At 41.2% G+C, this 22,362-nt stretch overlaps 1 protein-coding gene across 1 annotated transcript in view; it reads left to right on the top strand.

The window, feature by feature from the left end:
• The first annotated feature begins 262 nt into the window (after positions 1-262).
• Positions 263-22,362, top strand: part of nrg3b (neuregulin 3b) — a 361,874-nt gene continuing 339,774 nt past the window's right edge. The window contains exon 1 of the mRNA XM_041815096.1: positions 263-2,109. Coding sequence (XP_041671030.1) covers positions 1,263-2,109 — 847 coding nt within the window. The 5' untranslated portion in view covers positions 263-1,262. The remainder of the gene's footprint in view (positions 2,110-22,362) is intronic.

Here is a 22,362-nt window from a genome sequence, read left to right as displayed (position 1 = left end):
GTCAGCAAACACCCTCATCCGTGGAGTCTGAGACTTGGGGTGGGGGGTAGACAGAGATGGGGCAGTCACTGTAGTCGTCACTTTGGAGTATTGAGGACGCCGGATGGGTTAGGAGCCGTGAAACCCACATCACTTACCGCGGATTGAGCAAGCTTCCTCCTCTCCATCCTCTCTCTCTCTCTCTCTCTCTCTCTCTCTGTCTGCAGCCTCCAAGAACAGCCGCCGCATCATTTTTTTCAGAGCAGCAGCCCCCTCCCTCCTTCCTTGCCTCCATCCTCTCTCTTTGCTGCTTGCACCACTGTGGGAATGCAGCGAAGGTAAACCTAAATGCTTTCTTTTTTTCCCCCCGGATCTATCGTCGGACTACAAGGCAGACAGCTCCAGGGACGCACCGCTGTCACACCGGGAGAATCAGACTGGGGTGGTCGGATTGCACCCAGGATCACTTGGATTTATCCCGGATACCACCCCGTCTCACAGGCAGATCCCGTTAGATTTCTCCCAGCCTGCTTTTGTACAGTTTCGGCGGCTTTCACCCTCCCCGGATTACCGGCAGCTGGAGCAACCATAAGGGTGGCCGAGCACGCCGAAGTGGGTGCTATTACACGCAAACTTGAAGTAGACACCTGCTAGAGAGCTCTCCAAAAGGTGGAATGAACTCCTGAAGGAATACAGGAAGAGTCGTGGTTGGCGTTTTAAGGACCTTAATCAAGCAAATGAGAGTGGAGAAGGGTGCTGCCGTAGCCTGGATTGTTGATCTACGCACGCACGCACGCACATGGATTTACAGCGCCAGCCTGAAGCGGATCGATATCCTTCTCGGTTTTTTTCCCCCTCTGGTCGGCTTTTTTTTAACAAGGGAGTGAAGCATCCTGGGATTTATCACCGCTTCGTTAGCGCTGAACTACAGAGAAGCGCCCCCTCGCTTCGCTCTCTCACCTGTCCATAACCTGTGTGCACGGCGTGGAAGTGTGTAGTGCGTGATTGTGCGCGTGTATGTGTCCGCCAGAGGGAGTGTATTGCTTGTGAATGCATCTGAGAACTGTGCCAGTTTTTAATTAGCCGTACGTGACTGTGAGTGATTGTGTCTGCTTGGTAGTTGTGCTAATTGTTTGTTTGTGCATGTAGATGTTTATCCAATGGGCACATCCTTAAGATGCCCAGCACTTCCTCCACGCCTCGCCTTTCTGGTACATGCCTGAGTAATATTTGGCCCCCAGTTTGACCCCCAAAACACCCTAAGAGACTCCAAATCTGGCAGGATGAGTGACCGCTCAGGTGCCACCCCTCTAGCACCCATGACGCTAGAGGAGCCAGGGGCTGAACAAGCATCACCACGTGCCCCTGGCCCTCTGCGCTGCGGCCCTTGTGCCGTGTGGCCTCGCCAGCAGACCTGGCTGTGCGCCGTGCCCCTTGTTATGGGCTTCGTGGGACTGGGACTCAGTCTCATGCTGCTAAAATGGATTGTGGTCGGGTCAGTGCAAGACTACGTCCCTACTGATCTGGTGGATCCTAAAGGTAGCATCGGACAGGACCCTATATTTCTCTCCAAACCCAGTGCCATGCCCAAAGGGCCCGACATTCCCACCGTCACCACCACTTCAGCTGCCTCCACCACGGCTATAGTGTCCACTACAACGCCGTTAGCCGCTGACGGTACGGCCCCGGCGCCAAAAACTCGACCAGGGCCACCAGCGAACCACTCAGCCAATGGGAGTGCCACCAACGGAGACGGCAACCGCGTGCCGCATCTTCACAACCGTGTCGGAACCCGTATTACAGGGACTGTGGTAACCACCTCCACTACCACGCGCCCCACCCGACTCACACCGCCACCTAGTGTTAAGGAGGTCACTCCTCGCAGCACTGTCAGAAAAGGAGGCAACGCCAATGGACGTAACGGAGCTGCCAATGCGAAACCCGGACAGACCTCTGCTACCTTCACCACCACGGCATCAACCACGACTACGGCTACTTTTAAGACCACCGTCAAGGTGCAGTCCACCCCGTCCCAGCCGGGACTTCCTGTAAAGCCTACTTCCCGCTGGAATCACCCTCGACCAGGCAACAAGGGCCCGGCTACACGCCCACACCACCGCTTCCGAACACGTAAGTTGACTTTTTTGGGTGTACGGCGCTGTTTGAGTGAGTGCAGCTGTGTGAGGTTATCTCGGGAACTTGAGATGAGTGTCTGACAAGAGCTCTTTTCTCAGCAGTAAAAATGGTATGTCACTATAGCAGGAAGTTATCACACAGAACTGTATCCATGGGTAAAAAAGCCTTCTTTTGTCTGATATGCTTTGATATGACTCATGGTCTCAGAATATAAATGATTTCCTTTTATATCCACATGGAAAGTGGATACTCCAGCAGCTTAACATTAATCGTATTCATTAGTACAGACAGATATCAGGGGATATTCTCAGTAGTTTCACCCCCTCGTCTTTATCTTTCACTTGTGCATTAATCCGATATGAATCTTACCTCCCGAGGAGGTTTTTCTCACACTGGTTTAAGCACCGTTTTAAGGCTGACTTCCATCTACTTGAATTTATTTTGTTTTTTTCTGCTCCAGTTGGGATGCTAAGGCTTTGTGATGGCTGCTGTGACTAAGGACGGCATATTTGTTTTATGAAAACAAATAGCAGGAGCTGGTGAGGTGTCAAAAGTGGGAGAAAGGTTAGCTCTCACCTCCTGTCTAGAGGAATCAGATACAGCAGGGCTGCACGTCTCATTTCGATGAGAGGATATCTGGAAGCCGAGTGTCACTGGTATAGCTTTCACACGACGAGGGGGGGGGGATAAAGGCTCAAAGGCACACGGGGGGAAAACAAATGGAAACAGGGATGAGAGTAAGGTTGCAGAGGACAAGTGGATTTAGATGAGGCAGGAAATGGAGAAAAAGAGGGGAGCCGTACTTTGAAAAACAACAGCAAGCTGAAGAGGGAAGGGAAGAGAATGCAGGAAGCACAACAAAGCCAGAGAATGAAGAGTGGGAGCCGCGAGAAGAGAGGGATGGCAGATGGAGTGGGCTAAGTGAGGGAAAAGCTTCAGGGAGATAGAGGGTAGAAAGCATGGGGAGCTGTGAATTTTGCATATTTAGCATTGTATAAAGAAGGAAGGCTTCCTGATTATTCATTCCACATGGGACATGTTTTTAACATCACACAGTGTTTTTTATTTTTTTTGATGTGGGTGGGGCAGGATGCTAGTGGAATCATGAGCACTGACGATGTAGAATTTTTTCTCACACTTCAGGCAGTTTATTTGAATTAATTCTGTTGGAACATGGGAATTAATTGGCAGCTTTGATTTAGAGATAATTTCTGGCTCAGGCTGCATTTTTATCCTGTTATTACCATAACTTCAGCAGATGCACCAGTCCAATAAATCCACTAATCAACATATCGGTGGTTAGTATTAGGGTAATAATGATAGTCTCAACTCATGGCATGATATAAATCATAATACTTGGTTCAAAATTCAAGTAAACACAATTCTAAATTTAATTCTGTTGTTTTAACTCCTGGGAATGAAATGCAACTCATCCTATGTCCCTATTTTATTTAAAAATATTTGTTTTACTTTGACTCGACATAGTTTCTTACAACAACAATACATATTTTATGTATCTGCTATCTGAAATATTGCTGGTGTCCCCTATCTCCAAAATCCCCTCTTTCAAGGGAATTGAAAAAAAAGCTCTATTTTTCAAATAATTCAACACTTAATTGTAATAGTCAACATCTTTTTGACACTTTTCTGTTCCTTTAAAACATATTGAAACCCACTGAAATAAAATCTTGAAAAATGGAGGTATGTGGTTTTGGTCTGATGCCAGCATGTCAGAGTTTTTTAAATTGTCCATATTTTTGAATTCTTTTTTGAAGAATTGCAAGACAATTTAACTGCAGACCTCTATGGTTGAGCATTCTGGTCTCCTCTGTTGCAAACCTCTTCAATCTTGACCGTGGGGCGAGAAGATACGTACGTCACCCAAGCCAGAATGGCGTAATGATTGACATACTAGTGTACTTCCTGTTCTCTGTCAGAGGTTATAGTATGTGGCTAAACATTGAAACATTAACTGTAGGGGTAAATTTAAATTTAACACACGACAAAATAAGGAACCCAAAGAGGGTTAGGGTTAGGCACCCAAAAGCTAAAGGGTAGGGTAAGGGGGAGGGGGAATGAAATTAAAAATAACACACCACAAACTAAGGAAAAACCCAACCAGGGTCAGTATGTCACTTCCTGCCCCAAGGTCAAGGTCACCCCACCATAGAGGTCTGTAGCCAGATGCCTTTTAAGAGTTGTAATATTCCTATTGAACTTCTAGATGCAAGTTAACTTAATTTGGATAAAGATTGGCTTTTATTTTGAAAGAAAATAAGGAACATTGGATATATTGGAAGACTATAATAAAGACTATTGTAGACACCGTTATATAAGGATATAGTATAAGCTATTTAAAATGCATGCAAGTGTATTGTTTCACTTTAAAAAAAATACAAATATGTTTGTTTCTGACTTACACAAACATTAATATTGGCACTTTTCAATCAGTTATTATCATTTTTTTCATTTGTTTTCCGGTGTTAAAAGAAAAAAAATCAAATAAATCAAATATGAATGACTGTATTGTAGACTAAAAGATAAAACTGAATATAATACAAGTGACTACTTTGAACCAAAATGATAACATTTCATTAAACACTGGGGAACACTGAATATGAGTCATTTTTCCCAAATTGTGGAAGGGTCCAATCACTTGTGCATCTAAGGGTTAATGGTGTAGCCCTGGTAGTATATAATAAAGTGGCCACACATGATCCCATTAATGTATGTAAACATTGACTAGGCCATATAACTGTCTTCTTCTTTATCTAAGGGAAAAATATATTTACTCAGACATTTATTATTGAACCATAGGTTTGAGAGAATAACCTCCAATGTGATTTGCATACGCTTTAATCCACATGGCAACTATGAATTCAAACAGTGACTACAGTAAAAGAAAGTAAATGTTTCATTGAGACACTTCCTGTAGTACAATCCACTACACTGGAGTCAATGACGTCAGTAAGCAGAGAGCTGCCAAACAGCTAAAAGCTGCCAAAGCGGGCAGCCCCCCTGTGTGAACATCAGGACACATCTGTTTGTGCTGCTGGCTTTGAAAGGACACCGCCTTCAAAATCTAACTTTCTGTTTCCCTTTGTGGCATATGGGCTGGCTAGTCCCTCTTAGTTCCACCTGTCATATAAGGCACATTAGCAACACCGTCACAGCAAAAAAATAAAAAGAAGACCCAATTCAATCTACACTAGCAAGTAGATACAGGAGAGAAAACATGTTATCCTTTCAACAGATGTTACTGATAAGTCTGTGTCTGTGTGTTGACATCATGCAGAATGGGCTGACATGTTGGCCCACGTGAAATCTTTATCCCTGCATTAGGAAAATATCTGTTAGGCTGAAGGTAGTGCAGAAACGCATGTTGGCTATTCTCAGAGGGTTTCAGATTAATGGAGATAGTATTAAGTAGTATTTTCGGATATTTCGTACTACCACATTTAAATAAAGCTTTGAAAAAGGAAGCAGAAAAGGCTCTGCCAACCAGCTGTACCGAGAATACAGAGAAATCAGTACAAACTGAAATTCCTGAGAAAGCATGTCCATGACAGCTAGAAACATGAAATCTCTGTAGCTCACATGGTTAGGAATTAATAACGTTCATGTAAGTGATAAAAAAGACTTGAGCTGTATAGATATATCCTGTGCTTTTACACTGGCTTGTTTTTGTTAAGATTATAAGTACAATGACACAAAAGGTATTGCTTTTAACAGTTGAATTCAAAGTTAAACAACTTTATGGATATAATGAATTTACAAAGGATCAGTTAATGCTCTCAAGATGTCTACAAAGTCAGACAGTGATGCATAGTTAGTCCAAAAATTAGGACTTAGGCTGAATCTTTGAATAAACAGGTATCAGTGGTAGAATCACTGACTATATAAAAGGTGGACATGGTCTTTGTGACATCAGTCATTAGTGAGGCATTTTAAAGCCTGATGATTGCGGTCACCATGTTGCAAATGCTGCCCCACCTGTTCTTTTGGGCCTCCTTATTATTTACGATTTCAATGCATGTGTGTTGGATCTGTAGTGCTAGCATCCTGGCTAACAGTTGCCTCAATCTGGAGCTGAAACGTGTGTCAAGCAGTTATCCGATCTGATGTTGAAATTGTTTGATCGTTAGGCTTTATAACACCTTTTCACCACTTTTTTCTGCATACTTTTTCCCACTTATAACCCTTTGTCGCCATGTATTTTTTACCACTTTTAACACTTTTTTGCAAATTTTCGCTGCTTCTAATCAATTTTTGCCCATTTTTGACACTTTGAAGCCACTCTCCCCACCTCTGTGCCACCTCCACCCATTATTTACACTTTTTTGACAGCATTAGCCCATATTTTGTACTTTTTGCCACTGTAAACCTCTTGGTGACGGCTTTCTTTGCAACCTGAACCACATACACACTTATTTTTGCCACTTTTAACCCATTGTCCCCATTTTTTGGCCATTTTAAACACCTTTATGCCACTGTAAATGTATTTCTGCTACTTTTTGTCACTTCCACAAATTTACCACTTTTACCCCATCTTAACAACTTTTTGCCATTTTGTACCAAGTTGTCGCACTTTACACTTGTTTTTGTAACCACTTTTAACCCACTGTTATCACTTGTCACCCATTTTTGCATCATTTTGCAATGTTTTAATCATTTTCCCACTGAAGATGTCACAATTTCTTCTACTTTTTCCATTCTAAAGTGTGACAATACTTTCCAAATGGTTTAGTTTAATGTGCTCATCTACATTGTTATCATTACCATCTTAAAGGTCATTCTTTTATAAGGAAAGGAGTTTACAGCTTGAAGAAAACTATGCTGTACTACGGCATTAACAAATAAAATCATTTTCTGTCGTGAGGGACGTGAGGGATTTTTTTTTTTTCAGGTCAAAAATCAAATATGGTGATCACAGCTTAACTGTACAATGGATCATGATTATGCTGACCCTAATGGGGCCCTCGTTTGGCAGGGCCTCAGAAATCTGTCCCCTTTATCCCCCCTTAAGGTTGGCCTTGATTAGAAGAAAGATGATCCACATAATTCATCTCAAATGTATGACATCTCCTTCTTACACTTGTATGGATTACTCCTCATGTAAATCCATTGAGTTATTATGAACATGTCACCATTCAATGATGATGTCACCTCTACTAGTTAGAATATACATGAAAATGAGTGGCTGTTTTTTCCCTCCCTTTTAAAACTGCATGCTTTTCCCTGCTTTCTTGTCCTTCGTGGCTTTGTAACCTTGCAAAGCAGATGGATACGCAGGTTTCTGTGTTTCTCACTGGCGAATCCATCTTGCAAAGCTCCCATCTGAACCGTTTGGGCCCGGTTACAAAGTGACAGGACCAATCAACATCGAGGGGCAGCACTTTCAGTAGCTTGCTGGCGGCTATGTCACGTGTTTTGTTGCTCTGATTGGCCGGTAAAGATGTGACAGACAGATCGTTCATCCAATCACCCTCTGATTTTTTTTTTTCCAAAGGCTCTATCCTTTCCCAAATGCTGTGTATGAGTGGTTTTCCAGATGGATGTGTAAAACACATCCATCTGGCGTGCCAGGTTAATGGCTTTGAATATTGAAGCAATTTCTTCCCTGCATATTGCTTTTATTCACACGAGGCCTATGATGTTGAGACTTATTCACACAGGCACTTGTGTACAGCATTTATGAGTAATATTACATGCACAATACTAACAGTGGATTTTGAAGGGCAAAGCAGTCTTTTATGAATCTCACTCTGGAGTTTTTTTGAGGGAAGCAGTTTCTGCTAAAGCTTGACTGAAACATGCTTACTGTAACAGTATTTAGAGTAGTGCAATGCTGCGTATTCAAGGCGCTATTGTACATGGAAATGTCTCCATTGGTGATGAAACGCTCTGTAAAATTCGGCCTCAGGTGCATTTTGTCTTCACACAGGGCAAAATGATTTCATATTTTATTTTAAGTTAATGCTGTTTTACTGTATGTTCTCGGATTTCAGATAATCTGAGCTGCATGTAGGAGGCAGCGCCGTGATTTCTTCTACGCCACTCGATTCATTTCATTGCTCCTGCTGTTTGCTCAAGATCTAGACAAGCTCTGTCCTTTGGGGATAATGACATATTTTACCTCCTCCTTTTTTATCGTTTATCCCCTCTTCCTCCCTTTTCTGCAAACCCATTGTGTCCTCTTTCCATGTCATTGTATTCCTCCGTCTATTTTTGCCGTCGCTTTGTGCTCTCTGTCTCCCTTTATGCGTTAGCTCCTCGGCTCGCATTCATGAGCATATGGGCAAACACGGAGAAACTGGCACACTTGTGAACGACAAAGACAAGCATGTAGCATGCCTGTGCCCATAAACTCATGAATCTATCATAGTTTTCTTTTCCTGTATCTGAGACTATAATGTAGCCCACACCACTCTCTACATACAAGCCCCATCGGCTCAGAAGTAGGGAAATAGCAGAGAAGTGGAGCAGTGCACAATGAAAGCCTGTTGGGAAACTGTGGATGCTGTGTTGGCTCTGCTCCCACTCCACTCCCCTCTCAGTTGTAAGAAATCTTCCTCAGTGAAGCGTGGTTGTAATTCCATGCACATCTCACTAGCCTGATTCCAGACTTGTGAATCGCCAGCTACATTAAAATTTTTGTCAAGGGACTCAAAGGTCTGGTGTTGCCCTTAACTTTTAAAGCAGTGGCTTTTTCCTCACTTAGCGTCTTTATAGATGGGACACATTTTTTAGAAAATCATCTGCTTGAGAGCCAGACGCAGCTATCAGGGCGTCTGTAAATCAACTGACTGAAACAACGGCCATTAAAGAAGAACAGATGCCCACTGAAGGCATTAAAAAACACATGAAAAAGTGTTGCTGCTGCTCTCCCCATGGGTTTAATTTACTACTTGGCTCCTTTTGCACAAAAGAAAATGGATTCAAAGAATTCTTGTAGTCAGTCCTGTATCTTGGAACCACTGGTGCAAATGGATGAACACAAGTAAACAAAGTTAAGGAGTTTGTCACCACATTTTTCCTTTTAATTATTAAAGCTCCTCTGAGTAGTTTTATGGTTTGAAAACAGAGAAATTAACACTGTTCCCTTTTGGCTGTGAATCTTTTATAAATCATATTTTGATCCGATTTTGGTTCTGGAGGTCAGAGTTTTATTCAGAATCAATTTTCAATTTAGACCAATTCCCAATTCACAACTTCTCCTATTGTTACAAAGCAGTGCTTCTTTCTGCATCTACTCTAGTTTCGTATTTGCTAAGAAGCTACAAATTATTATGACGTAAAAAATCAAAACACACTGCAATTTGACAGCACTCTCCTTTGTAAAACTGCTCAAGCTCTGTCAGGATGCATGGCAATTGGGTGTGAACAGCGCTTTTCAAGCCCAGCCATAAATTCTCCATTGGAGTGAAGTCTGGGCTTTGACTAGGTGCTCTTTATGTCATTGTCTTGCTAGAAAATAAATCTTCTCCCAAGCCATAGTTCTCTTGCAGACTGCATAAGATTATCCACCAGGATTTTTCTGTATTTTGCCGTATCGTTTTTACCCTCTACCTTTACGAGCCTTCCAGGGCCGGCTGCTGAGAAGCATCCCAAAAGCATGATGCTGCCACCACCGTGCCCCACAGTGGGGATGGTGTGTTTGTTGTGATGTGCTATGTTTAATTCTCTTTCAGACTGAACGAGATTGTCCTCCAGTATTTTTCTATATTTTGCCGCATTCATTTTACCCTCTACTTTTTTCAGCCTTCCAGGGCTGCGAGAAGCATCCCCAGAGCTTGATGCTGCCACCACTGTACTTCACAGTGGGGGATGGTGGGTTTGTGGGGTTTGTGTGCAGTATTAGGTGTCACCCAAACACAGCATCTCATATAATGGCCAAAAAGCACAATTTTGGTCTCATCAGACCAATGAACTTTCTTTCACTTGACCATGGAGGTCTCCCACATGCTTTTTGGGGAACTCTAGTCAAGATTTAGTATGAGTTTTCTTCAACAGTGGCAATCCGGGCAACAGTTTTTGTATGCAGAGTCTCTCTCATCTCGGCTGCTGAAGCTTGTAACTCCTTCAGAGTAGTCATAGGTGTCTTGGTGGCCTCTCTCACTTGTTTCCTTCTTTCATGCTCTCTCAGTTTGTGAGGGTGGCCTGATTTAGGCACATGGAAGATGGATTCAACTGAACTCTTGGTGATGTTCAGTGCCTTGGAAATTTTCTCTGGAGTGTTCTTTTGTTTCAATGCTGTAATGGTAGCCAAGAATACTGATTAACCAGTGACTGGACCTTAAAGACACCTGTGTCTGGACACCTGTGTCACTTGAGACACATTCACTGCACTCAGGTGATCCCAGTTTCGCTAACTGTGTGACTACTAGCACCAATTGGCTGACCTTATTCACCATTCAGGGTGATGTCATCGTCAAAATTGGTCTTGGCATTGTGTTTGCATATCAGTTATTAATACAGCAGCACCTACTGAAAACATTAAGCCAGCAAGAAGTCTTGTAAAAGGATGAGCAACATTTACAAAGCAGAATCAATCAAGTACATGTAATTTGTGTTTTCAGTCTGTGAACAAATATTCCTAGTTACCAGACTAACGCCTTGATGTGATGCAAATGCTCTGTCTATTTTTCCTGCTAAATGGTTACTAAGAAAGGTCTAGATTAGCATGTTCAAGCATTTTCTGTTAGCCACTGACAGTCAGAGCTTTGGTTACAGTAATTGGTACAGGCAAGATAAACTCCCTCCTAAACAGAAAACAGCTTAACAAGAGACAAATGTCAAACTGAATACTGAGAAGCAAATGAATTCACCCTTCAGTCAGTGTTTCAGCTAGCGTCATGCAGAAATGAAGTCAAAAGCCAGTCAGACTTTTGCTCCAGCTGATTTTTTACCTACACTGGAAAGCAACAAAGATTAGCATTTTTCTCTGATGTCACTGGAAGAAGAAGAAAAACGGAAATTGATGTTTTTCCTGACATGCAAGACCATTTTTCTTTGCTTTTTTTCTGTGTTTGCTTTGTTTGTTCCTCACAATACATGAAGCTGGAATAAAATACAACTGTAGGATGAGCAGAGCGTGTAAGGGGGATTAAAAACAAAGATAAAAATCCAGTTTCCCTCTCTCTCTCTCTCTCTCTCTCTCTCTCTCTCTCTCACTCACTCTCTCTCTCTCTCTCTGTCTGTCTGTATCTCTCTCTGGGGAGGTCAGGCCCAGATTTGCCAGGCTGCCTCTGAGGCCCCTCTGTCTCTCCTGAGACACGCTCTGCTTGTTCGTCGAGGCTGGCCCGAGCAGGGCTGCTCCTGCACAGTGTGTTAGTGTGCAGCTGCACCGATTTTTACACATTTCTTCCTGGTTGGGAAGCAAGTTCCCATGCATCAGCTAAAGGAACAGTTGAACCCAACTCAGCATGTGACTTATTGTACCTCTCTGAAGAGAACTGTGATGGTGCAATTTGATGTTAACACACTAAGTAATGCCTTTTTTGTGGTAGCAGTGGCAGCGGTGCTTGGGGCTGTCATATGTAATGAATATGATTTATCTCGGAGGAAAAACCTGTTTAGCACGGCTGTGACGGAGGTTGTGAAATCAACCATCCGTGGTGGTCATTGCTAATCAGAATCTCATCTAAGTGGTTTTAGAGAAGCTTAATTATTTAAAATGAATGGGGAGTTATTTCAGTATCCATGGAGCGCTTGCATGAATGTTACAATACCAGAAATAGAAATTATTCATATTAGCATTGCTGGAGGAGGCATTAGCAAAACCATGCCCTCAGACATGCTGCAGCATGTAATTCTTTTGACAGCGTGAGCCGACTTGCTTCCATTAGTGCTTCTATTATGCAGAATTATACATATACAACCCCAAAAGAAAGAGATTTTGTTCTTTTATAAATTCATTAATATAAAATAATCTGATATATTTTCCTTAAAAAAAAACATAGACTGTCTTCATAATATCAGCATAGCTGAGATTCATGAGACAGTAATTGATGTGTGCATATAATTTGCACTATTGCAAATTGATGAATATTCAGCACATTGCAGTGTTTGTCTCGAACATCCAGCAAGCAGACACTTGACACTGATGGGCACCAATTACAAAGCAGAATACATCAGTGCATTCAGCAGGGTGAGCCTGCAGACAAATTATCCTGGAGTGACAACCAGGCAAACGCTTGAAATTTTGTGGGAATTGATCTTCTTGCCCTTTCCACTGCCATTGAACCTCGCACAATCAATAAGGAAGAGGGAGGGAGAGAGCCCTGAGAAAGAAAGGCAGACAGAGAGAGGAGAGCGACAGAAATAGGGTGTGTAGGATACAGAAAGAGAAAAGAAAAAAAAAATCTTATTTGGGGCAAAGCCTGTCAAAAACCATAAAAGCATGCTCCAGCAGTAAGGATCCAGCTGCAAGGTAAAGGCATGTACTCATCACAGACATCTGAATGAGCCAGGTCAGACATATTCCATATCTCAAACCACCATTCTACCCCTTCCATTGTTATTCCCTCATTCTTATGCAGATTGCCCTGGAGGTATTATCCATATTTGAATTTTCAAGTATTTTACTTCAATCCTGTCATGACAATGTGTGCATGATGTATCCTATACAATAATGAATCAAAAGGCTGTGTAAATTAGTCAAGGTTATCTATGCATTAGAGCAGTGTTTCCAAGCTATTTTCCCTTGGAGCCCTTCCTACATGCACCCAAGAAAAGCAGATCCCCCCCAGGACCCAAGAAGGAAGAAAACGTGACACACTGCTGTCACAAATCAACATAGATTTGAACTGTTTCACTGATAAAACCCTAATAAAGGCCTATGCATGCTTTTCTTATCAAAAGACCTTTGTATAAACAACTTACTAACTGCTTTATCATGGTTTTAGACAATATTTGCAAATCTAATTTTGGCAGCTTCAGAGCAAACAAAGCCTTGCTGGGAACCAATGCATTAGAAGACATTTAATTTTTTTTTTTCCTTTTACGACTGTAGAGGCATTTGCCCGGGAATGTCTAAGGAATGTTTTGCTCTATTTTTGGTCAAAAAAGGTGATAAATGAGTTAGTTAGTACCAGAATTATGGTACAACTAAATCAGTGCAATCCCACAGTGCCAGTTAAATATTCCATCTAAACTGAAACCAGTATGCCCTGCAGATATCCTTAATGACTGTTGCCTTGTTGCCACAATGTTCTTTCATGCTCTTTAATTGGATGCAAACAAGAGTAAACTGATTGCAGTGATAGCATCTAGGAACAGTGCAATTTAGCTCTATTTTGATCTGGAAAATGGGGGTAAGTTGTCCAGAGGCTTTCAGCGTATACTTACATATAACTGAAAAAATGAGTGAGTTATTTTTGTATACATTTAGCACTGGAATATGGAACAGCCATCATTGCATGGTTCCAGTATCTAAAAATGATGTTTTCATGTGTACTTTTGTTTAGAATTGTTAGTTGAATGTCTTTGGATATTGCACCACAAGGCAACGAGATAAACAGTCCAGTACTTGACACATCTCTTTCCCATCATTATTCATACATAACCAAAAGTTTTTGAGAGTATGCTAGCGACAACAAACTAGCACTGACAGGTAAACAAGGGTCGGGGACAAACAAAGGTAAAACAGCAACCACAATCTATCATGTTGTCTCAGAGGTCCAGTCCAGAGTCGTCTGTGTAACATAGAGCCTTGAACTGTTGTTCAATGCCATCCTCCTTTACACGATGGACATTTGATCCCTGAGTTTAGCCTCTTAGGCAACACTTCCTCTCAGGCTGTGTACACATCCCGCCTCCTCCTTCAGTTGAATTGACAGACCCCAACCACAACGGTGGCAGTATCCCCTAACCTTAACCTTTTTCTGACTTAAGCATACAGAGCTTAGTGGTGGTGCTAAAAGGCGAGGGACTGAGATCTTCCTGGGGGACTTGGATTCAAGGAACAAAAGTCCTCCCCTCTTCAGTCTTTACAGGAAAGTCCTTGAAGGTGAAAAGTGTCATCACGCTTACAGGACAAGCCAAACAACTCATCAGAACTCTTGTGTTGTAAACTTTTAGATGATTTTGTCCATTCTGTCTAGTATTACAGGCATGGTGTCCGTTACATTGTATGCACAAGCAGGCTTACCAGTAAGACTTTGTATTGCTGCTGTAAACAATATCCTGTGAGGTGCATCAGATGAGAGACATCTGACTCTCAGGCAGCAGTCAGGGGACTCATAGATTGGCAGAAGAGAGGCTTGCCTACTGTAAGTACCAGAGGCTGAGGCCATCATAGGCCTTCTTAATGTCGCTGAGTGATTTATGTAGACAAAATGTCCACCGGGAGGTGGCAGAGAGAAGAAGAGGTATGGAGGGGGGCTGAAATATTAATGCATGGGAAGAGAAACATGTGGAATGTGTGTTGGCCGGAAGTGTGAATAATTGATGAAGCCTCCCTTTCTTAAAGTGCTTGAAATGTCCCATACTCATGGTCTAATGGCGGAAACATGCTATATGATTTAACTGTGCAGTAAAGGCAAATGCACCAATAGTCTAGTGGTTTTCACATTATTACAGGTCCATAGATGCTAGATCAGAGCATACTTTGGATTTGGCTTGTTTTTCTTGTCTTTCTTCAGAGTTATTTGTGTACATATAAAACTAGTGGTTGACATGCTTCCAGTTTTGCTGAAAATGGGTGGTATTGGAAAGTCTGATGGCCTCTTGGTTAAGTGATCTTAAGTGAAAATCAGTTCTGCTTCAAAATGTTTGCTAAGGGGCTAAGCAAGTGTGGTTTTAAGAGGGAAAAGGGAAATGTGATGCCATTTGAAAGATATTTAATTATTTAAAAATTCTGATTTTTTGGTTACATCCATTTTATCCTATGAATTAGTCTAAAATTGTATTTTTTTAGAAGCATTGCAATGCTCTACAACACTAGAAAGACACAACACTGGAGAGGAAATTATTTATCAATACGTTATAAAACAAGAAAGCTTTAAAATAGTTACAAGTCTATTTACTACTTAAGTGTTGGTATACAGGACTGTGAAAAAGTATTCCAAATCATCCAAAAAGCCCTACTTTTACCTTGTCAGTCCACATACTATTTTCCCAGAAATCTTTGGGATCATAAAGAGGATTTTTGGACATTGTGAGACAAGCCTTATTGTTCTATGTGGTCAGCAGTGGTTTAAGCCTTAAAAGTCTCCCATGGGTGCCATTTTTCCCAGTCTCTTTCTCTTTATTGTTGAAACATAAATACTAACCTTAACTGAGACCTGCAGGTCTTTAGATGTTGTTCTTGGTCCTTTTATGACCTCCTGGATGAGTCGTTGATTTGCTCTTGGAGTAATTTTAGCAGGCCAGCAATTCCTGGGAACTGTTCCAAGTTTTCTCCATTTGTGGGTAGCTACAGAGCTACATATCTAACTTAGCTAAAGCAGAACTCACAGAGCAGCTGTATAAGCTAAGTAGGTACATTAGTAGATGTAGCTACTGAAGCTAACTTAGTTATGGAAAATGAAGCTACATAGATAACTTAGACAACATAGCTACGTAGCTAAATCTGAGCTCACAAAGCAGCCATGTAATTTAGGTACATCATTTTTGTAGCTACATTTTTACTAAAACTAATTTAGTTACAGTTAATGGAGCTACTTCGCTATTGTAGCCAACATAGTAATGTAGCTACAGCTGAGCTCATAAAGCAAGTATGTATGAAGGTACGTTATCAATGTAGCTACATTATCTTGAGCTACACTTGCTAAAGCTCATGTTACTTAAGCTAACTTAGCTACATTGGCTTATCTACTAATGCCAATTATGTAGCTAAAGGAATAGAGTAGTAGTTCCAAGTTTTCTCTGTTTGTGGGTAATGGCCCTCACTGTGGTTTGCTGCAGTTCCATAGCCTTAGATATGGCTTCGTAACCCTTTCCAGACTCGTAGATGGGTGTCATTTTTGTCATGTTTCTTATTGCTGAATCATGAACACTGACCTTAACAGAGTCAAATGAGGCCTGCAGGTCTTTAGATGTTGTTCTTGTTTTTTTTGTGACCTCGTCGTAAATGTACTCCTGGAGTAGTTTTGGTAGACTGGCTAATCCTGGGAAGATTCACCACTGTTCAAAGTTTTCTCCATTTGTGGATAATGGCTCTCACTGTGGTTGGCTGGAGTCCCAAAGCTTTCAAAATCAGTTATTGTTTTTTTTTTTTAATGGTATCGTAAGTTTAAAGGTGTTCTATCGTGACAATAGTCCAGAGTTCACTTTTGTTGCAATTTCAGGTGACATTAAAAAATGACTGTTTGATGAAATAAACAGCACTTACTGGGGTTGTTGTACACATTTATCCCGAATGAGCTTGGATGGGTTCTCTGCCAGCGGAAACTCAGTTTCATCATCAAATTCCACATCAGGGTTTACAAAATGGGACCAGGAAGTCTCTGTCTCTTTTCAGTCATGCTTCAAAAAGCCCCCTCCAACAGCGTTAATGGTTACTAATGTTACCACTGAGACGTAAAGGTGTTCTTAGCCTGAGGAAAGAAGTAATCCTAATTGAAAGTAAACACTAAGATCATTATTGTCTTCGAACATGACTCCTCCACTTTATATCTTTTTAAATTGGAAGAAATGGAGAAAAAAAGAACACTTAAAGGCAGTTTTCAGTGTTGGTGGTGGTGATGAGTGTGAGCTGGGAGGAAGTGCTCACTAATTCACTCATTTTAATCACATGCTGTCATGCCTACTTACCCACAAGCCTGCCACAGAGCTTTCTTGCATCTCAGTAATTGATACTTAGTATTGGCTCGCGCCTAATCTACAAAACCCTGACATTCTTTCATCATTCATTCATTCCTCTCCTTACTAACTCACTTCCTCACGTGAGGAGAACACTGTGGCTTGCTGATAGCTCAAGGGGCACTGAGATATCTTTGTGCATGTGGCTGAGGCAACGCAGAGAGGATTACAGTCCATCATATCTGATCTGAGACTGTTAGATCCCAATATTGAATTACGAACCCTGCAGGGTCTCTGGTTCTGTTATCAATTTGCAAACAAATACAGGAGGACGAAAGAGATGGGAGTTGGAGGTGACAAGTGGGGGTTGGCATGTGGCTTTAATACAGGCTTTGGAGGGATGCGCCAAATCCAATAACACCCAATTTTTTAAGTTTTTGTCCAAAGGCGCTCAAGTGGCAGCACAACTAAAGTGCCATGTGTGATTTAGGTATTATGGAGCTGGAGTTCCTTCTTATTCAGTTGGATATATGGCCCCATTTTCAAAAGGATTACAGCTGCAGAGGCTGCATAAAGCCTTCATTAACCATTATGAAAACATATTTATGGCCCACATATCCTTTAAAGCAACATTTTAAAAGCTGTGTGAGGGGTTTTAAAAGGAGAAAAACGCATGATATATGGCCTTTCATGATGTTAAATAGGCAACCAATTGTTAATGTCAACTTGTGTAACAGGATTATATGAAACCTCATTTCTTACAATATTGTTAGTTTATATATGACCAGAACTACCTCCAAGTATTGTAGGTCAGAGTCCCTCCACAAATGTCTTCTTTCTTGGTGTTTTTCTTTGCTTTTGTTTTCTTACTCTTCCCTGATGGTAAAAGTTAGTGTTACTTTTCTTGCTGAATTCATAATCCTAAGTGCTGATTTCTTATATCATGCTTTGATTTTTTGCTTTCAAAAAAAAATACTTAATGCCCATCCCAACCTTCTGTCCTATACTAGTTTTCTTCCCTCAGTTGAGGCTACAGGCATTATGGTCTTGGGTCTATCAATTCTGACCATCCATCTGTCCAGACCATTAATGTCAATGCCAAATATTAACAACCTTTTTGGAGATTTTCTTCAACCACTGTGCAAATGTCAACTCTGACTCAAGGATAAACAGAATAAACTTTCAAGACAGTCTCGTTGACGACCATTCATTTTTGATGGTCACACTTATAGACCGTTCACCTGAGACACTCTATAGCTCAGAGGGGAAATACACGCTATAATTTGAAATAAAATCGGATTAAACTTCCATTGGGGGTTAGGGTAAGGTCTAATGCAGCAAGGGTAGTTTATGTAGCTCTGTTAGTTGTGTAAACTGCATAGCTAATGAGCCTGGTATATATGTAGCTACATAGCTAACTGAGCTATGTAGCTACAGAGCGACATGGCTAACTTAGCTAAGACAAAACTCACAAATTACATACATAAGTAAGTGTAGCTAAAGGCTACATTGCTAATGTAGCCAATGTAGCTACAGCTAAGCTCATAAAGCAAGTATGTATGTGTGTAGGTACATTATCCATGTAGCTTCATTAGCTTGAGCTACACTTGCTAAAGCTCACATTACTAAAGCTAACTTAGGTACATTGGCTTATCTACTAATGTTAATTATGTAGCTCTTATGCTAACAAAGCTGAAGTGAGCCACCATTCATGTAACTACTTCTCAAATGGGTTGATACAAAATTTAACACTGGTTTAGACTTTTAACTCAGTTTTATTTCTGAAGTTATTTCATGAATGTCACTGAAAAACTTTGTTTATGAATAAAGCCAAATTTAAAATCTCAAACTGAGATTTAAACATGTACCAGCAAATTATGGCAGTTCTTTCTGAGATTTACGGCGTCTCAGATGAACAGTGTGTGAGAGTAGCCATCAGAAATGTACGGTCTGCAGTCAGACCCCTCTCTCTGAATTTTGGTGGTCACTGGTCAAAGGTTAAGATCATTAGGCCTCATGCTAGTCGCTTGATGGTGAACCCGTCTGTTGCGGCCGCTACCTTGCCTAGAAATAAAACAATTTGAACAGGACATTTTTTGAGTACTACCTCCTAAATTATGGAATGAGAGTTGCCTATCCAGGCGACATGGTGTATAGGAATGGAAGAACCTTTAAAAAAATAAGAAAATAAAAATTGGAGGGTGATATGCTCACGTTTATTTCAGGCCAGTCACAACACAAAAACAATCCACAATGGAGTTGACTACATAATACCACAACAGGCAGCTGCTATCATAACAATACATGATTCTTCACTATCAGTGATGCTGGTTGGTAAATCTAACTCTTGCTGAAGCTCTTCAGGGGACAGTTAATAACACATTTTCCTCTAAGAAAAGCATGAAAATAAGCCCAGCTGTGTTGTCATTTAAGAGTTGGTTCTCTGCAATTAGCTTAAAGTTATAGCAAACCAAACAGACATTTTGTTTAAAACTTAAGTTGTATGTTTAAGGTTAAGTTGACATTGTCTTTCTTTAGTGAACAACAAAACTCAGATGTCCAACGGTGAAACATTTAGTTGAAGTTTCATCAAACAAAGCTGATGTAAGTTTTGTATATTTATTTTTGACAGCAGGTTTAACATGAAAGTAATGTTTCGTGTCGTCTTTTCCTCTCTATACAGAACAACTAAAAAAGTCAACTTGTCCTTATTTTACTGGCAGAAAAATAAGCCTTTGCTTGTAAAGCATCCTTAGTTGTCTGTATCTAATAGTCTGTTTAGTCACGACTTCAAACTGAGGTATTTGAGGCATGTGGATCATGATTTTCTCACCAGCTCTGCTTCGCACGTAGCATCTGGGTACATGACGAGCCGGCAGGAAAAGTGTGGATTGCGGAGGTTGCAGCAGTCGGATTGATTCACTGCAACGTGTGGCCCGCTGCCACCGCCCCCCCCCCCCCCACCATGGAAATGTGCCACAGTGCCCCGGTTTGAGATGGAGAGGCTTGTTGTGGCGAGTGGAGGTGGAGGTGGAGATGGAGGTCACCTCTCTCTTTCTCTTTCTCCCTCCCTCACGCTATCATTCATGCCTCTATACTTAGACTCTCCTTCCTTTATTCTCATCCTCTCGTCCTCTATTTTTAAGGCAGCCTCTCCTCTCTTTTTCTCTCTCTCTCTGTTCTTCTTTGTGGGTTTCCTTCACAATGCTGACAATATGAAAAGCAGCCAATGAGAGGCCTTATCTTAGGAAGAGTACCGGAAGAGATAAGAGTATCATTTATCATTTCATATTAGCTGCTGTCACCATTTCCTGCAAGTAAATCTCCAAGGAAATTACGACAAGCAAGACACTCTATTTCCCTACATTTTTAGTATCAATTGTGATTAATTTCCACTCAGGCCTCCATTAAATAAAAGCCCTGAAACCTGCACTATATGCTCAGTCACAGCTTTCCTAGACAGATTTATGCCTTATGTAATCCCTATCATTCACATACTTTTTGCACATTGCCTTACGTATCAAATTTCAAATAGGTTATCCAATTCATCTGTTATTTTGTAAAGTATTACATAATGCTATTGCATTAATGCCAGGACGAATTAGCTAATGTTTTTAACAGGAATTTACACCTCTCAGAGCTGGTGTTTTCACAAATAAAATGACAAGCCTCTTTGCTCTTCAAAAGGAACGAAATTCATGAATAAATTCTCTTACCTCTTTGCTTCAAACTGAAAGTGAATCCTCAACGTGATGTCTACTCATGAGATGTTTGAGCATGACACTAGCAATGTCCCAGATAATAAAAATTAAAAACACTTCCCCAGAGAGCAGGCTTTTCCTATACTCGTATGAAAACTGCTGTTGTCGAGACTCCACAGAGGAAAACCTGACCTACACTATGAAGCCTGGAGTTACTTATTCTCTTCCTACTTTTATCAGAAACTATTACCTTGTGCGATGCTGTTTCAGGTCTGCAAGTCTTTGTGAATTATTTCTAATTACTGGGTTCATACCTAGGTATATGCCCCATCTTCCATTCTTAGAAATCTTTTAAGAGACAGCAGAACAGAAGAGATTCTAACTCAAAAGAGACAGAGCCTACTTTTCCAGTCATGGACTGATTGGCAAGTGGATAATATGCTCTCATAACTCAGCACAGTGTGTCTTAAGAACACTGGCTCCATGTGTCATTAGGATCCAGCTTTAAGTACCTTTTTATTGTACATAAAGTTGTAAGTGGTGGAGGACCAGACCACTACAAAGTTTACAACTCTGCAGTATGTTTTTTGAGAAGAAGGAATAGAAGATAAGAGAGGATTTATTTGGCTCTTTGATTCTCAGCTGAGGAAAAATAATTCCTGACTTCATCTAGGAACCTCAGTGGGACTGGTTAATGTGCAGTGTTGTTGGCCATTAGACTCCATAGTTATGACTTAATGTACTTGAAAGTGTTGTAATGCCAACAGCATGGGCAGGATGCCCCCTATAGAGCTGATGCAGGATCAGGTGAGGAGTAGACTCCTGAGAAGTTGGACTGGACCACAGAGAGGTATGCTGAGATATGCAGGATGAGATGAGCAGATCTGTGAGGAACTGGACTAGATGCTGATTAACTGAATGGAGGTGACTGGGGTGGAGGAAGGTTGCAGCATCCACACTGAAATGACAGGCTGACTGTTGAAAAGAGGACAACGGATTTAACATATGACAAGTGCATGATGATTGGTCAAACAAGGTTGTGGCAGAAAAGAGAGAATGGAAGAATGGAGAGATATGACCAAGTGGTGACAAATGATTTAGACACTGTAAAAGAAAAAAATATAAATGCTTCACAGTGACTTGGACATTATATTAAAGAGAATTAACATACAAACATAATGTTTTTACCTAGCATGTTAAATAAATCTGCATCACTTTTTTATGGGGCACCTAAATTTATGCTGAAACAGAAACTGAGATTGCAGTGTAACTTTAAGCTGTTACTATCAGATTCAGGTCCAAAAGTTGTATAGTTTAAAATATTTGTGAGAATTTCTTTGTTTTTTTGCTAGCTTGCAGCATCCTTCTCCAAGTAAAAGCTGCTGCATTGTAATTGTTAACTTCTCTGCAGACCAATCTGTTGCATTTGACAAGTCGGGAATGAGCATCTTCTGTCAATACAAACTGAATGATGGCCCTTTGCCTCCTGTGGAGTTGCAGCAGACGCCATTTTTGCTACTGTGTTTCCGAGCTCCAGGTGTGACCATCATGACGTTTGATGAAAAGAGATTCAGAGAGGAATGCAGTGGGAGCTGGAGACGGGGACTGACTGAGGTCCGCTCATGTTGGTTTCCTGGGGGCGTGCACAGCTTGTCTCTTGTGGTAATCCATGCATGGTAAAACCTTATCCATGGGGATAATGTCAACTCACTCCCAAAGATAACAAGACAAAAGCCCTTTGCATGGCGCTCACTCCAGAGTGTGTTTCATATTCCTCTAATCTGCTGTTTTACATGCTTCT

Source organism: Cheilinus undulatus, linkage group 20, assembly GCF_018320785.1.
Source record: "Cheilinus undulatus linkage group 20, ASM1832078v1, whole genome shotgun sequence".
In the NCBI taxonomy this organism is placed as follows: Eukaryota; Metazoa; Chordata; class Actinopteri; order Labriformes; family Labridae; genus Cheilinus; species Cheilinus undulatus.
The sequence above is the reverse complement of the archived record's forward strand: the minus strand, read 5'-3'. Positions and strand labels throughout refer to the sequence as shown.